This window comes from Pithys albifrons, chromosome 10, assembly GCF_047495875.1.
Source record: "Pithys albifrons albifrons isolate INPA30051 chromosome 10, PitAlb_v1, whole genome shotgun sequence".
In the NCBI taxonomy this organism is placed as follows: domain Eukaryota; kingdom Metazoa; phylum Chordata; class Aves; order Passeriformes; family Thamnophilidae; genus Pithys; species Pithys albifrons.
The window spans coordinates 21,197,983-21,216,380 of NC_092467.1; the positions used below are offsets into that span (position 1 = coordinate 21,197,983).

Genomic DNA, 18,398 nt, shown 5'->3' on the forward strand with positions numbered 1-18,398 from the left:
ACAATGAGGGAACTAAATTTATTTAATTTAAAAATTTATTATTTTACTGTGTAACTACAATGTAGAGAAATTGGGGGGGGAGGGGGGAATGTAAGCAAGATATTTTGAAAACTAAAGATCTTTTTCACATAGAAAATAAGGTAGTTGAAATCAAGAGGTGATTTGAAATTGTCAGCCTTCATGACCTCAGAAATGTTTATTTTTGATTGATCAATATGCATTCTAAAATACACTTATTTGTCAAATGAACATGCCAAAAGAAACATGTGATATCACATGCCTTTATAAAAGAGAAACGCATCACATTCACCTTTACTTTATCCCCATCATGAAGGGCTTGATAATAGCCCTGGTTTTAACCCTGGTGGGTAAGTATTGAACTCGAATTTACTTTCATGAATTTAAAATAATATATTGAGGAAAAGCTTTCAGAATCTAAACACAGTTGACTTGCAAACATGACTTTGTTATATAAAAATATTTTATTACTCTTTTTGTTGTTTAGGGGGGAAAAAGGCTTTTAGTGTGTTGAAATAAAGTAAAATTAATTAGAAAGGGTTATGCTATATGTACAAGATGAAATATAGCCTTTTATACTAAAATACGTTAACTTTTTGTGTTTGGGGTTTTTTCCTTTGTCATTTCATTACTCTTTTTTTTCTTCTCTTTCAGAGAGCCAGCATCTTAATTACCGTAAGTAATTTTCCTATCAGCTAATATAATTATAATGAGTGAAATTAAAAATAAAATCTGAAAAGTATATCAATGTTTAATATAGTTTTACAACAGCTAATTTTGTTTAGGTGCAATGGAAAAATGAACAAATTCATCTTTTTTTGTTCCATACATTCTAATACAGGTACTTCAATATGTTCTGTACAGTCTCTATAATACTTCATGGGAACCATTTCTTTGCAGAACCTGATTTCAGTGAAAACAAGGTTTATACATTTGATTATGAAAGCACGCTTCTTGGTGGACTTCCAGAGAAAGGACTTGCAAGAGCTGGAATAAGACTAAAAAGTAAAGTGGAAATTAGTGGTATTGGGCCAAAACTTTGTCTTATTAGGGTAAGAAAATTTATTCAATTTGCAAGGTAAAATTCTCATCATAGTTGACTTCTTTTTTAAGCTTTTCGGAAGTAATTAGGTTTCATCGGGTGTTGTGCTTACTCAGGGAGAATGTAACTGATACTGTTATTTTTAATGCAGTGCCCTAAATTCTATTTGCACTTTGCCAGCTCAAATCAACCTTCAGCTTGAAGGATTTCTTCTGATTGGTGGTCAGGGAGACAATGCATTGTAATTTGAAATGGACAATAATTTATTACTGTATCAATCCAATTGTTCAAAACTGTACAACCTAGGATTATTTAATCAACTTATTTCATAACTAGCAGACAAAAGTCTATAAAACTTGCAGCAGTAGTTGGATGTGATTCAGTATTTAGCACAATTAATGTCATCTGGTAGCTTCTTTTTCTGAAGAGTCCCAAGTGACATTCTTTGTCATCCTCAACTGTATATTTTTGCCGCATGCTGAGTAATTACCAAGAGTTTTGATTATGTGAAAAACACTTTCGCCTTTAACAGAAGCCTCTACATCCTTGTAATGAGTGTATAGAAACACACACTTCAACTTCTTTATATGAACTCCACTTACTGCTCCGCATATGGGGGAAAAAAATTATGTTTTTAAAAGCTTTAATTTAGCAAATTGAAAACTGCAGTTTAAAAAGACTGGTGACTGTCTGATAACAGTTCTAAATGCTGTAGCCTTACAGCCTGAATTAGCCTTCTGTTACTAGGTACTTTTATAAATCCACATTACAATAGATCTGGATGGGAAGCATTGTTTTTCCATGACCTTTGCAAGGGGATGGATTTTTTGAAAAAAAAAAAAAAACAAACTAACAAACAAGGAAATAAGAGCCACATGTGTACAGGGGTGAGTAGAAGTCTTCCTCAGCAGAAGGAAGGCAGAAGCAATCTTGTCCTCAGCCCACATCATCCCTCATTCCTGCTGGAAAAGTTCTTGGTGTGTCAAGATGAGTCTTAACCAAAAATTGACTCCTGTTCCCTAAAGCCTTCCAACACAATTTCTCTGGCTCTAGTGCATTTGTAAAAGTTTTAGTTTCAGGAAAAATTACAAAAACAATTTCAGACAAGAAATAGAGAAAAGGAAAAAACCTCACAATTTGGGGGACAAGTTTTAAGCTAAAGGTAATGGTACATTTATTCTCTTCTACTATGGGAAAAGTTATTTTGCTGCTTTTATATTTAAATGAGACAGTTTGGAGGGATGGTTCAGGGAATTAAACTTTCATCTGTAGCCTACTAGTTCACATTCAGCCCAAACAAAAAGCTGTGTTCCCATGGCAGTTTCCAGCTGACAATTTTTTCATCACAAACCTACAAGTAAGAATTGCCAGCTGTGTTCAAAACCGAGCAGACAATGTAAGTCCTGACTGGGCCCTGAGGGCTGGGGAAAACTACCCCACCCTGACCCTGCTGAGTAGTCCCAAACCTGCCTGTACGCAATATGCCAGGAGCATGTCCAAGAGGCAGCATGAGGGATTTGCTCCGTAACAGCCTCCCCTGGAAGGTTCAGTTACTGGGTTTGGCAGTGATCTCCACCAACAATAACAAAAATAAATATGAAAGTGCAGTCTCCAGTGATTTGCTGTATGAGGATTTAGTTTGTGTGACTTTTTGAGAAATTAATCTGCATCTTGGATCACATCACCAGCCTGAGGTGTCAGAGAAAAGTCTCTTTAAATTGTCAAAATATATAGAAGGGAAGAGTCCTCTGAGAAACTAAGCTAAGCATGCCTATTCCCATGGGGCAGGAATTATTCAAGTTAAGCATAGTTTAGCACAACTCTACTTGCTTGGATGTGCCCCAGGTTGAGGCTGGAGTGTGAAGTGCAGAGCACGGGTGGAGCCAACAGCATCGTCTTCAGTTCTACAGCAAAACATGTAGGGAATGACAATTTCTGTAGTCTGCTGTCCACTGCTCAAACTAATTCAGACTATCTGGCTGGCCCAGCAGCCATGTTGTTATTAGTTTCAGACTGCTGCCTGTGCTCTGTGACCCCAGCAAGGGAAATGACAGAGTTCACAACAGGAGTTAATGATGCTTTATGCAACATTAACTTTCTCCTGCAATTTCCTGCAGATCTTCCCTACTAGTTTTGGGTAGCAACCTGCTTCATGTGGCTCTTCTCTGGCTCATTTCTTTGTACAAGTCAAACTTTGGCAATATGGATTGTCTATGAAATAGAACAGAGTGCAATGGCTGCAAAAGTATCACAGCAGTAGAAGTATCATTTGCATTGCTCTCTTTCCTTTTCTATATGGAATATGTGTATCAACTGGTTATGCTAAATGATAAGCTCTAAGTTTTCCCTTTGAAGAGGCTTTGCATTATTTAAAAGTGTATTTTTGATGTGAGTAAAGCTCTAGATGCTTATGTGTATTGAAAAGTGACTAAACTGAAAAAAAATTAAAGAGGAATTATATTTCTCCTTTGTTCTAGATTCACTCAATCGAAGCAGCAGAGTACAATGGTGTCTGGCCCACGAGTTCATTCTCTCGGTCACTCAAACTGACGCAGGTTCTAACTGGGCAGCTCAGTAACCCCATCAAGTTTGAGTACAGCAATGGCCATGTTGGAAACATTATGGCTCCCGATTCTGTCTCAGATGATGGTCTTAACATCTACAGAGGGATTATGAATGTGCTAGAGCTAAGTATAAAGAAGATGCAGCATTCATACAGTTTACAGGAGGTGAGATTTTTGGTTTGGCAATTGTGGTGGCTTTGTACATAAAAAAGTCTTCTCTTCATATTCTTCTACTGCATTTGCTGAATTTATCCTTGTCATAAACTTCACTAATGAGAAACTCCTAGGCTTGGAAAATCATGATTAAGTTGTTTTGATGGGGCATTTGATGGAGATGTAGTTATACAAGACAACAGAAAAGCAGATTTTTAATCTGTTTGATGGAAGTATTTCAGAAAATGCATTTACAGTGTTAGAGCTGTAGAAAATCTGACTGATTATTCTAGAGAAAGTAAACACCTGTGAAAGCTGAAGCCTACATAAAATGTGAATGCTGTATTAAAACAAGCTTAAACATACAGCTTAATAGTAAACTTAAAATAACAGTAATTTGACTTTTTTCACCAATCATATATACTTTAATCTCTTCTAGCTCCTCTTTTAGGAAAAAAACTGTATATCTCATGACATTACTCTAATAGCTTTGGCAGTTGCAGTTGATGCTCTGTTGGAATTTCCACTGGTTTTCAGTTTTAAATATATTAGTCAGGGTAAATCATCTGATATTATTATTCACCACAGAAATTGCAATGTGTTTAAGTTTTGTGAAACCATATTTACATTGATTAGAGTACATTCAATTCAGAGAACAGCAAAAACCTTGAAATTATTATACTTTCATGTTATTTTTATTGAAAATGTAGACCAGAGTAACTTTCATTTTTTAAAAATTTATTTTTGTGTAAGCAGAGTTGTTTCTGGGAAATGAGCTACATGATTTAATATTTTCATCCTGTTTGTTTTGCAAAAAATCCATGTGGTGGTGTTGCATATTCTGCAGCACTATTTTCTCAAATCTAGTTTCACATCTTAATTCTTTCTAATTCAGTTAGCAATATGTCCTATTGCTAGGCAATAGATGTGACTTCATCTCCTAGAATTATTTTCAAGTTTTCTTTGCTTCTCTCAGACAAAACTGATTAATGAGCTTTGGCACCCTTGCTTGACAATCGAGTCACTCTTTAAAGGAAAATAAGCATTATTAGTTCCAAAATCTGAGCTGCAGAGAGGTTTAAAGGACTAACCTCCTACATACCATCTTGTGGATGCAGGGTAAGGGTATCTGAGCTAACCATGAACTGCACACAGCCAGATAAAAGGAGTTTAATTCCTCCCACTGAACTCTCTGGGCTGAACATTAAAATTTAAAGTCTGGATGCCTCTACCATACCCTACAGTCTGCTGAGGAGCCTCATACATGTATTTGCAGAGTACAAGTCTTTCAGAAATCTTGGGCAATTCTTCTTTCAAGCCCTTACCAAAGGCTCAGTGTCTCCAGGAACTCTGTTAAACTAAAGATGAAGTGTGTATATCTTGCCTTCTAACCACCACATGACCACTTTGCTGTTCTGACATAGCCCAGAGCTGGTATCTGCACAGGCTATGCTATAAATAACAATAAAAAAAATCATGAAAATAACTCTTCCTCCTAAAATTCAATCAAATGTTTTTCCTCTCCAAAAATCTCACTGACTGAGGAGATTTAAAAGCTCTTATAAATGTATATGCTGAAAATATTATTGAAGAGCTCAGCTAAAACTGCAAATTCAAGAAAACCCACAATCAAAAATCTGTTATACTGAAATTCTTTTTAATTATTGCTGTTCATATTGTGACAGATCATCTGATATTGTAAGGCCTGTTCCATAGGCATTTATAACCTCTCAATAAAAGCAAGGATTTTTTTAACCTTGAAATACCTTACTGTTGAGATTTTATTCTGACAGATCAAATTATTTTGACACTTTTTGTTAATATTCCTCAAATCATATTTCATAATCAACAGCTCTAATTGAAAATTGTTACTCCCCCTTCCTGAGGCTCCAACTAAAACTTTGGGAGTTTTAGTTCTCTCAGTGCAACTCTGATGTGGCTTACTGGAAACTGGTACGTGTGAAAAAGAGATGAAATTAATGATCATCCCAATTATGCTTCTGGAAAGCATAATGAAAAAAGAATTCATTTCCATTGTTAATTTTGAAAATACAGAATTAAACAGGAAATTTCATGTTGTGAATTGAAGTTTTGCATAAAAGTGAACTTTTCTGATCCTGTTCTTATTTTTGCCAGGCTGGGATTGGAGGTATTTGCAATACAACATATGCAATTCAGGAAAACAAGAGAGCAAACCTAGTCTATGTGACCAAATCCAAGGACCTAAACAGTTGTGAAGAGAAAGTTCAAATTGTCACAGGTTCAGCATACACTTATCCGTGCCAGACCTGCCAGAAGGTAAATTACAGTGGTATTATGTATATAGGTTTTATATTCCTATGCAGAGCACCATTTGGTATCCATCATATGAAATAGCATGAAATACTTTGAAACACTAAAAATGAGGGAAGAGTCGGGTCTACTGTATCCAGTTGTCAATATTTTCTTTCTATATGAAAATCAGGCCACATTGCAGCAGAGGTCTGTGGTGCAGACTGTCATGTACTGCAGGCACACTTTAACTAGCTCAGAATAGCTGGCTTGGAAGCCATTAATTATCAGCATGAGTTAATTCACCTACTCTGTTGAGTAAAAAATAGTCATGATGTCCACTTTCTGCTATTCAAGACAGGCACTGCTGAATTTTATTCCAATCGTCCCTTTGAAATAAGAAATTGTGTAGTTTATGCAGCTGCTCTCCTCAGAAAATGTGGCTCCTTCTCAAGGGAATGACCAATTACTTATATTTGGGAAAAGGAAAAAACAGCTAACACTTCTTAGCAGTAAAATTAATGGAGCCAGGCAGCATGCCTGACCTCTCCCATGGAAGTGACTGTGCAGAATTCACATCAATCGCTCTCATGGCCAATGAACAAAACAGCCCTGGAAAATAACTGGTTTGCAGTGGGTGATGTAATAGCTTCTAGTCACAGAATTTAGAACTTCAATGACTTTTTTTTCCTTTATTTCTTTGCTTTTTTATATTTTAAAGAGAAACAAGAATTCCCAGGCAACTGCAACTTACAATTACAAAATTAAATACACACGTAGTGAAGCTGTAATTACACAAGCTGATGTTGAAGAAATCCACCAGTTTGCGCCCTTCAATGAGATAACAGGAGGAACTGCTGTAGTACAAGCAAGGTACTGTACATGTGCCTTTAATTCAGCAACTAACTCAGCAACTCAGTAATCTGGTGAAATTCCACAGCCTATTGTTTACCAGTATTTAATTACATAAAATCCCAAACAGTTCATAAAAACAACCTTCACTGTTAGTTATAAATCTGAAACATGCACATCACTATCCAAATTTTGTTAGCTAAACTTGGCAGGGTTTGAGTATTTTATTTCTCCAGGATATTTGATTTATGTCATAAAAGCCAAAACAAATGTAATTCCATCTGAAAAATTGTGAACTAATATATTTGAAATAAAATACTTTGAAAGACAGTTGCTCATAGAAAGAGAGTTCCCTGGAAAATAATAATGCAGTAAGAGACCCTTGGAGACTAGTTCACAAGAAACATAGGTAGGACTTTGGATTCCTAAATACAGTGGGCTGCTTGCAAATCTCCCATCAAAACTGTTTCTAGGTAGGAAATTGAGTTTTATTGCAAAACAATTGTGCACAAGGCATGTAAAATGCATTTGCTTTTCCACAAAAATTTTGCATATTTCTTAAATAAGTTTGGGGCAAAACAAGAATATTGCTGTCTAAGAAATTATGCTCCTGCTTGCTATTACCTCAAACCCACAAACTTCAGTGTTCAGATATGTTTTCATCTATCAAAACCCATCTATCAAAAATTTTCTTAGTTACCTAGTTAATGAAGGACTCTGTGTACAGGAGTGCCCTACTGAAAGGAGAGGCTTTTTGCATAAAAGTCACTGTGTCGAAGTTACACCTCCAATCCCACTATTCAGCTGCTGTAGTCTTGCATTGCTTAGTTAGCTCCTGCAAGAATCTATTGGTGTAATATACAGTTTTGGAAACCGCAACATCAGAAAATTCATGTCAGTAACTCACCAATTAACTTCATTTATATAATGAACATGTTCAATATCACTAACAAAAAAAAAATCACACCACAAACAAAACAGTAAAGGCGAAAGTGGCTTTACTATCTTATACAACCAAGGAGTAGATAGACAAAACTGCAATGCTTTTACCAAATTGTAGGTTGTTGTGAGTCAGCATTACTTTGGAGACAATGGACTTATGATGCTTTACACTCTTCTGCATTCTGCAGAAACTGTCTTCTGTAAGAAAGATGCTCTTCCTCAGCTTTCAGATGGGTAGTGCCTTTACTTTTTCCATTTTCTCTAGATTTTTTGCATTGCCCAGCAGAAGAAATATAAGATAGCTGGTAAGATGTGGATATCTCACTCAAGTCTCCAGAAGTTATTTCTACAATACATTCTCTGTTGGGGAAAAAAAAAATCTATCAAGGATTTAAAACACCTGGAGCTGAGTTCTCTGACCTGGTCAGCATAAGACTCTTTCAAAGCCAAGAGAGGTTTTACTGTTATTTCATCTTTTAAAGCCAATCTTTAGTATTCATTTCCTCTTCATTTTTCCATCTATTCTAGGCATATATATCTCTTCCCAAAACAATGAAGATGAAGACGTAATAGATTCATCATGATCTGGAAGGGGGAATTAAATCTGTCTGAGTGTACCTGATTCTCTGATTTCTGACCCAAATGCCCTTTCAATAATCATATATAAAATTTCAAGAGAGGAAAAATCTCTGCTGATTCTGTAGTGATTTCTATTCACATTCCAGCAGCTTGTCTGTAAAGGAGTTATACACTATTTCTGCAGCAGTTCTCTGCAATCCATATAGAAGGAGTGAATAGAAATGATACAGAAGATCATAGAGATTCCAAAATAAACGTGCCAATTTTCTACAGAGATTTTGAGATACTATGTACTACAGTAGTATTGCTTCTGAAGTGTGTTCAGTTGTTCTCTGCAAATGCCCAACTTTAATGTAGTGTCCTAAATGACCAATTTTAAACATAACTGGTGGAATAGGTTGCATCTCTTCAGCTGAAAATGTAGCAAAGATAGCAAATGTTTACAAAGACAATCTCTCATTGGAATTATTCTTAATAAAAAAGGATGAAGGTTTATTGCTTCTTGAAAAGTTTCCAAAAGCTCAAGTACTTTTCCAAAGAGTAATTCTGAATTTATCTGGCCATTTTTGTTTGGTAAATCCAATTTGAAACTTCATGAGAACCTTCTTTTGCAGTCCCCAGGATATTCAGCTTACAAGACAAAATGGGGAGGGAATTGTAATAGCGCAAGTAGAATTTTCAATTCCTCTTAAAGCTTCCAGGAGACACAGCCATGTAACAGCTTTTATGAACTTCTTAAAAGGTTTAAATTAAGTTATTAATGAACAAGTTTCCCATCTGTGTTTTCCTATAACAGTTAATTTACTCCCTAAGACACAACACACAGTTCTGTGATCTTTATGCCACTGCTTCTCACCTCCTTCTGCTTTCTTTAATTCTCAAGCCAGGTTATTCCCAATGGAAGGCAAAGGCTGGCTCTGATCTGAGCCCTGCTGCACAAGTACCTTCTTAGAGTACAGTTCTGAGTGTCCTGTCCAAATGCATCTGCTTGCAAATATATTTGCCTCTCAATAACAAAACCCTTCTAAAACAATTGTAGTTGCATTGTAAATGCAGGAGGCAGAATTACTGTTTTCTTTTTAGTTTGTACCCTGCATCTTGTGATATTGTCTTTCTGGGGTTCTCCATTCCAGGCAGAAACTTACTTTGACTGATGTGCAGAAGCAGAGGGCAGAGGTCCCCCCAAAAGAATATCAAAATCGTGGGTCACTTCAGTACGAGTTTGGCAGTGAATTGCTTCAGCTTCCTGTTCACTTATTCAAAATAAAAGACGTGGAAAGCCAGGTAAAGTTCAGACACCAGATAGACTCTTTGTTGGAGATTGGAATCTATTGCATGCAGGAAACAATGCATGTTAGCTTCATGCATTTTCATCTTCCTGCAGATAGGGGAAAGCCTGCAAGATCTAGTAGAGGCCACCTCTGACCAGCTTCCCAGTGACGCACCAGCAAAAGCTCTCAAGCTTATGCACCTCTTTCGTGCAGCAAATGAGGAGAATTATGAGTCTGTGTGGAAGCAGTTCTCCAGTCGGCCAGTGTACAGGTACAATCAATAAAGGTGGTTCTTCTTCTGTTGATAAACTCTGTTGAAGACCCTCTGGAATGCCTACGCTCAGAGGCAGGTCTGGAAAATGCTCCATGTCTTTCCTATTACAGGCGCTACATTTTGGATATAATTCCTGCAGTTGCCAGTCACCGTGCACTCAGGTTCCTGCGGCATAAAATGGAAAGGCAAGAGCTCACCAACTGGGAAGCAGCTCAGACTGTGCTTGTGGCTCTGCACTCATGCACACCAACTCGGGATGTGATGGAGGAAGCAACAGTAGGATTCTCTAAACACTCTCAAAACACTCTTTGCTAATTCTAGCATCTGTTGTATTTATTCCTTTGACAAGATATTAAAGGCCTTGAAAAGATAAAGGGTTTATATCTTCTAGCAAGGTTGAAAGGACTTTGTTTTTGGACTGTCCTAAGGGGAGGAGAACACAAATCAAAAGGGCAAAAATGAGTCCACAATTAAACAGGAAAGGAAGAGTAAAATACCCCTCAGGAACAAAGGTCATTGCTGCAAACAGTGGTTTCTCATCTCCCTTTTTCCAAATGTATTTTATAGTTACATCAGATTGGATCTCTAAGTGACTGTCTACAAAGACAAGGGAGCAAGAAATACATATTTGTTATATATTTGTTATATCCATGTATTTATCCTGATTTACCTAGAAGGATGGATACACATTTGAGAAGATCTATCAAAATCAAGGAATTATGCCAATGTGAAGGCCATGTGTGAGAAAGTCTAATTATTTTTAATTTTTTTTCTTTATCTGCCAGGTTTAATTCTAGCCTCAGATGCAAGAATTTATCTCTGCATACCTTAGGTAGATAGTACAAACCTCATTCTGGAGTTTTGCTCTCAGTGAAAGCTGTGACAGCCCTGCTGTTACTGTGCTGTGATGCTCTACTTCCCACACAAGAAAGCAGTGGGCTGATGCCTCCTGACAGCTCTTGCATGTATACAAAATTTTCCTGTCTGCCCAAAATACTGAGGTCCATTCACAATGAATCTCAAGTTTGTTGTTCCTACAGCTAAGGCAACCATAAAACATGATGAATGATTCTAGGATACTGTGTGTTTTTTCCATTCCATAACTGGATGATTTCCTACCTTTGGAAAATTTGGCCTATGCCAAATTTAAATCTGAAACACTGTAAAAGCAACAGATCTGCCTTCCAGATGTTACTTGGAATTGCTTTACAACTGCATTGTCAAATACAGTACTGTCCACTGATTAACTGAAAATCCATCAATACAAAAATATCACAAGCCTAGTTTTATCTTGCATTAGGCAGAAACATAGTTTTTAATATTGTTTCTTTTCATTAATGGTATTAACAAACAACTACTTTCTCCCCAGCTCATTGTGAAAAAACATTGCCCGCGCTCAAGCACTGTACTTGGAAAGGTTTGCTACCTCAGCTACGCATCACTGTGCCACAAACAGTGCTCTTCATCAGACTCCTGCTCCGAATGTCTCCAGGTAATCACACTGTTATTTATCATTTAAAAGAAAAATTAAGCCTTGGGTTCTTTCTTCATTATTCAGAAAGCTGTGTTTCACTTCACTACAGAGTATTCTTTGGGGAAAGGAACGCCAGTTGGTTAAATACAATTTTTATCTTCAGATTAGCACACGAAAGAGAGTGAGAGGAAGAAGCATCTAATTCGTAACACTTTCCATCTGAGTATCTCTGAGTGCTTTATTGCCAATTATTAATGAAGTCCCATGATACTGCTCAGAAATACTTTCAATACAGGTACTTATCTATACTTATAAATCAACTAAGTGACACAAAAGCCCAGATTTTTTCCTGAAATCATGTATCCCAGCCATTTCTCAGCCAGAAGCAGAGCCCAGTCATCCACATGGTCTGTAAGCTTTTCATAAGAGCATTACCCTCCCTGTTCTGCACTGCTTTTAATCAGCATGCTTCAAAACAATTTCAGTGGTCATTAAATAGTATTTCCCAGTTCAAGAGATGCATGTCGTGGTTTACAGAGGCCAACTACTCAGCCAGTAACAGAAGCAAAGAGAAATAGGTGTTTTCGGTCTTTGACACATGTCAGTTGACCATCCCCAGTAAGAGCAGGATATTCCAAATACACTGTGTGCTTAACACGATTTTTTCCTGTAGCTCACAGGCATGGCCAACATTCCTATATGTATCTCCTGTGTTACAATTGCCATCAATGCTCTTTCGCTAAATCTGAGAAGTCCTGTGTCAGAGAATGAAAATTTTTCCCAAAGCAAATGATTGTATAGGCTTATTCTATGCATTTCAAATGTCCATTTATTTGGTTAGTAATATCAGTAGTCTGTTTCTGCACCATCAAGGGATCTCAAATGTGTTCTTTTAAAATACAGACACTGTACTGAAATTATTCTCTAATATCTCAGTTTCATTTTTAGAGCCAGTTTTTAGCATTGAAACCAGATTATCTACTAGGATTTAGTTCTTTTCTCTTATTCAACCTTCAGACAACTACTTCTAATCTTGCCACGCTAATGTAAGTGTGATCCAGTTGCTTATAGTGAAGGTTGTAAAATGACCTGATTTTTTGGCAATATTCTCGTTTACCACCTACTATTCCACACTAAGAAAGGGGCTGTCATAGCTGGTTAAGGGCACCACCACCAGCCATATCTTCAAGAATCTTATTTAAGGATCTGAAGGTTTAACTGCATCTGTATTTTTGCACCTGTCCTCAGCCATGAGACAGAGATATTCAAGCAGCATTTCAGGGTTTCCAACTAACCCAGAAAGGCAGTGGGAACTATCCACTACTTTTTCCTTTAAAAATCTTACTTGATAAGTTTAAGGTACAGTGATGAAGAAGCTGTTCATTGCAACTTTCTTGGCTATACTTGCTCTATGAATAAAATGTTCTATTCATGAGGACAAAAATGGATTTGAAAATATTTAAAATAAATGAACTGAACAAACTTAAATTATGAAAGTCAAACCGCAGAATAGGCTGAGGGATGGAATATAGATAAGAGCTGGAATTGAACTCAACAGATTTGTTTTCTTTTTTCAGCTTCTTCATGGTTTTGCAGGAGAGGCATTGAGCAAGTCTAGCTCAGAAGAAATATCCCTGTCTTTGAAAGCCCTTGGGAATGTAGGACATCCAGCCAGCATCAAGCATATAAAGAAGTTTTTGCCAGGGTATGCAGCTGGTGCCTCAGATTTGCCACTCAAGGTCCATGCAACTGCTGTGATGGCCTTGAAAAACATAGGCCTGAAAGACCCAAAAATGGTAAGAAAACAAAGATGCCTCATTTGTGCTTATGGCTTTCACTTGCAAGGCTGCTAATAGATTATGGGTGATGAGGAGAAAACAGACCTTTTTTCAAATAAAGCACAATTCTGTTTTTTTAATACTTAGCCATTCCTTAGTTGGCATGTCCTTTCTTTTGACACTAACCTCTAGTGTTTCAGACTGCAGCAAAAACCCCATTAAAAGGATGCATTCATTGTTGTTGAAAACAAATCAGTATTTCCATTGCAAACATTTAGTTTTCAAGGTCATTAGACAGAAAACTAAATTATTGACCCAAATGTGTTTAGTGCTATTTCACCTTTGGTATGTGAGAGAACCACAAAACAAGGTTTTCAGAGAATTGACATTTAATACTGACTGTCACATCTAATCGTAATTCAACACCAGGTCTTATTGTAAATAGATACTAGAGGTTTGCATCCTAATTACAAATTTACAGACATTGTGTGGGTTTAAGTCACAAACAGAGCATTTACTAAATGTGACTTTTGTCCCTGACTGAGATAATTATTAGATCTCACATACAATGGCTACACTGGCATGCTCTCATCCATCACAGATATCACTTTACAATCATTTTCACCTTAAAGCAATTTACTTTTAAAAGGAAACCTTTTCAAGGTTTTCAAGATTATTTTTATCTGATGTTGAAATTTTTTTGTTTTATATAAGTCAATTCTTAATACAAAAAGTAAAATAAGAGCTTTCATTAACTATTCACCTACTAATCTATGTCAGTTTTTCCATTATACTCATTTTTTGCATGACTCCCAGTTTGAGTGCACATATTGATTCACAGACAATAGTGTGCCAGGGTATGCTTTTAAGCAAAAGAATAAAGAAACCATTTACTAGAGTGCAAGAGCTGGATGGGGAAAAGCAGAAGGGAGGGAGAAAATAGCAAAGGTAGGAGTTAGGGTATTTGCTGGGGAAGAAAAAAAGCCAATTTTATGTTTGAAAACAACACTGCATCTCTGATTGCTCTTTGGCCTGACTTTTCACATGTGACCCAGACCATTCTTGAGTTCCATTTTCTATGCATTTTCTTTGGAGAAATTTGATCTGGAACTACTTGATGTTTTTACGTTGTTCAAAAAACAGTTTAATGCCTGGTTTACAGCTAGTCACACACCTATATTTGCATTAAACAGACTAAATTTATGGTCTGTGTTTTTTATTGTTTCATTTCAAAAGGCTGTTGCATTTAGAAACAGGCTACTACGTCTTTGTCACCTCTTTTAAGTTAATATTTAGTATTCAACATATTCAAATTAATAAAACCAGTCACGGTCTTTTCAAAGTTTGTTGAAGTTTTCTAGATAACTCTTTGCTACAGTGCATGGATGTGCACTCTCCCAGGCAGGACAGGACTGTGCACAGGGAGTTGCCAGAACACTGGCACACCATTCACATCCCTTTTAAAGTTAGGACCAAAGGCTGCAGTGCCACTCATGGAAACTGCAAATGTTCCAATACAAAATTATTCTTGGTCCTGAATATTGCTGAGGTCAAACACATTGGTCACAAGTAGTACTGTGGAAATTACATTTATTGCATAAAATTTTGGTTTAAGCTGCCTACAACATAGAGATTTCTGGGAAGAAATTGAGTTTTATTTGTTTCATCTTTATTCTGTTACTTAATAGAAAGGGCCCCAGAAGATCAAACTATTAGAAATGTCATACTTTTGTGTCATCAGTGAAATAACTTGTCAGGTATGTAATGGACTAATGAAATCTCCTTTACATAGGGTGGGATAGTTCAAAAAAGGGATAATAGACCTGATGCAGACATTAACCAGGGAAGTTCCTTTGCTTTGATTGTCTAGGAAGTTAGACTAGATAATCATTATGCCCCTTCCAACCCTCCGACTATGAAACCAGGAACAGTGTTGCCATAATAATTAACAGAAAATTTTACTGTGCCAGTGATGAACCGGTCATTCACTGCTGTTGAATGGTTATTAGCAAATGTTCAAATATACAGTAAAATTGAATGTATCTATTATTTTCAGGTCCAGACTATCACCCTTGAGATTTTCCTGAATCACAAAATTCATCCTCGGATTCGAATGTTAGCTGTGGTGGTTTTGCTTGAAACCAAGCCAGGTCTTCCGATAGTGATGACATTAGCTGATGCTGTGCTGAAGGAACCTAGCATGCAAGTGGCAAGTTTCATCTACTCTCACTTGAGGGCCCTGGGTAGAAGCACAGCTCCAGATCTTCAAGTGATGTAAGGAAAATCTGGATACTTTTCCTAGAAGAAAAACTTGTTTAAAATTAGTTGACGTATTAATGTGCTCACCAATCTGTTTCAGGGCTTCTGCCTGCAGAATGGCTATCAGAGCATTAAGTCCCAAATTTGACAGATCTGGATATCAGTTCAGCAAGGTTTTCCGCTTCAGTGTCTTTAAAGGTAAGATTCAGAAGATTTTGTAGAGAAATACATGCTGCTAAATGTGTAGGGAAAATTGTACACTACACGAACCCAATTTTCCTAGCCAGCTGTTAGCTGCACATTGTTCCTCTGTATTCTCCTATATTCAGTGAAAAAAAAAATATAACAGTGTCAGGCTTTCCATTTGGAGAGTGTTTAGGTCCCTGTGTGTTTTGCATTGTACACTGCCAGCATGAAATTACCAGAGGGCTTGTGGGGCTCTAACCCTCTGTTTTTATTAGTCAGTGAGGCACATGCTCCTGTATCAATGCCATAGTCTCAGTGGTGCTTAACAATTTCATACCATTGTTCAGCACCAAACAAACAGAAGGGACCTGAATTACTGCTGAAGTGGATTAATTTCTACTGGTGTTGAACACCTACAACTCTTGCTGAATTCAAATGTGATGCTAAATACGCTTCACCCCAACAGTTATGCCCAGTGAAACAGAAACCTCTGAAAACATTCAGATGTGACAATTCATTGCACCCATGAGCAGCTCCCTCAGGCTTTTTGTCTAAAGATCTTTCTTGCATCTTCCTACCAGGATTCTTTGCTGGAATGAGCAGGTCCATGTACAGGATCTCGAGACTGACCAGTTACATCAATGGGAGTAGCAAATAAAAATATAGTCATAGCAAGGAGGATCAAATCAGAGAACAAGTCTTGCGTGGCTAAATTGTAGCTGTTGCTGTTTTCCATGTACGTTATTTTCTCAGAGAATATTTTAACTCCCCTATGTAAATGACCATGACAGCCTCATGATTTGGCATAGGTAGCTGGTAGACTAGGGGGGTTATATCTCCAAACACAGTCTCTTTACACATGCTATCTATCAGAAGTCAGATGGTTTTAGTACTTTTGTTATTCACTGGTATATGATAATATTCTTTTCAAAGTAATCAATATTAAAACAGACTCTGAAATATACAAAATCCATAGTCTGAGTATAAATGTACTTCTGCCTTCTTCTTGGAGGCAAGAATGTGGTTGAAAGGACTTTTGTAGATCTTACTATTGTTCTGTCCTAGTTTTGTGGGGTTTACATGACCATTTAATCTGCTCTGTAATAGAAATAAATATAATACGTACAGCAACAATTACAGTAATATACTATGCATGTGCTTGCTGCCTCAGTGATGGAGACAGAGAATTCCCAAAGACATGCAGTCAATTACATGCACCATGTGCACTTTTATACTATTTAAAATGCATTCAGGGATAGATACATTTTCCATTAATAGGCAGATATGTCTTTCTTGCTTAGGCACTCATTTTGTCTTCTTATTTTTGCTTTTAAAATTAAGCTATCTAAATTTTCACACGGTGAGAAAGAGGGGTTCAGTATGCATGATGGATGCTGGCAGGGGCGATAAGTAATGGAATCCTTTTTTCTGCCTGTACCCTGGAAATGCAGCACATCAGGGAATTGCTGTTACTTTCCAGTGAAAATTGTTGTCAAAAATTTGGTTGCCATCTAAACCTCTCATCCTGAAGATCACATGCTAATCTTAGAGTTGGATAACTCAGCTAAATTAAGTCAATCTCCTACTACACTGATTTGGAAAGAGGATCCATCCTCCAGCTTTCTGATTTGATTTGTCACCACTAACCATGGGTGAAATGTGATTCAGGGAGTCCATTCTGGAGGAGTTACCATAGTGACAGCTGTAATGCAGTACCTATTTCCTTGATAAAAACAAAAATCTGCCCTCAGCATCACAGTTCTTTGTGATGCTACATGTTGAATTTTTAATGACAGGCAATAATGTCCAATGACTCTATCTCTAACCTGGAAATGTGTCACACACGGCCACCACAAATGGTGCTTCATGCTCTACAGACTGCTACTGAAATCATAGGGGTTACCCAGGTTCTGCTGAATTTTAGGACTGAGAGACTCTGACTCTCAATATCCACAGATTCATATAATTAAATATGTGTACTAATGTTCATAGGTACCAAAGACTGCTTTCTTTAATCACCAATATTTTTCCCTCATCTTTGGAGCAAGACCTTCAGTCAGATCTATGCAGGTGTCATCACATTCTCAGAGTATAGTGGCAGTTTCTTACCTCAGGCATTACATAGTGCTAATGCTCTATGGAAAATATTCCTGCTCTCTTCAAGTTCATGAATTCTACATAATCATTTAATCATTTATAAGCAACACTTCTTATTAAGTATCAGGAAGTACCACAGAGTACTAACAGTTTCTGTGGGTTAGAACATGAAAAAGAGCTTTAACAAATCCACTCAAAGTACTGTGCCTCATTTCTAGTCCACATAACACCTAGGATTGCTCTGGCTAAGCTTATTCAGAGAAAAACTGGAATTCACATTTCCAAGTCTTATGTCAATTCATCAGTACTGTCCCAGTGTGGCACCACTTTGCTTTTTATTTTCCATAGGATCAGCATTAAAATGTGAGTTTTGATCTCCTTACTATCTACTGAAGGTTCTCCACTTATGCCTCTGACAACAATGGGGTGGCATTGATTTTTGTGTTTTGTTGGCAGGAGCTGTTACTGAACCTCACATTTAGTAGGTAGATAGTGTCCAGCACTTCAAATAACACAGTAGCTTCATAAAGCAAAACAGTGAAGGCAGTGCAGTAACATTCCAGCTCATACATACTTCCAAATGGTGTAGGAAGAGAAGAGAGAGGAGGGCGGGAAGAAAGGAAGCAACAAGAATGCCT

At 37.1% G+C, this 18,398-nt stretch overlaps 1 protein-coding gene across 1 annotated transcript in view; it reads left to right on the forward strand.

Annotated features, from left to right (window-relative positions):
- Positions 1 to 328: 328 nt before the first annotated feature.
- The window catches only part of LOC139676108 (vitellogenin-1-like), a 43,096-nt gene continuing 25,026 nt past the window's right edge, over positions 329 to 18,398 (forward strand). Inside the window, exons 1-13 of the mRNA XM_071564664.1 lie at positions 329 to 372; positions 677 to 693; positions 919 to 1,070; positions 3,538 to 3,789; positions 5,914 to 6,075; positions 6,770 to 6,921; positions 9,555 to 9,705; positions 9,806 to 9,963; positions 10,077 to 10,242; positions 11,336 to 11,458; positions 13,018 to 13,236; positions 15,275 to 15,492; positions 15,578 to 15,675. Coding sequence (XP_071420765.1) covers positions 329 to 372; positions 677 to 693; positions 919 to 1,070; positions 3,538 to 3,789; positions 5,914 to 6,075; positions 6,770 to 6,921; positions 9,555 to 9,705; positions 9,806 to 9,963; positions 10,077 to 10,242; positions 11,336 to 11,458; positions 13,018 to 13,236; positions 15,275 to 15,492; positions 15,578 to 15,675 — 1,912 coding nt within the window. The remainder of the gene's footprint in view (positions 373 to 676; positions 694 to 918; positions 1,071 to 3,537; positions 3,790 to 5,913; positions 6,076 to 6,769; positions 6,922 to 9,554; positions 9,706 to 9,805; positions 9,964 to 10,076; positions 10,243 to 11,335; positions 11,459 to 13,017; positions 13,237 to 15,274; positions 15,493 to 15,577; positions 15,676 to 18,398) is intronic.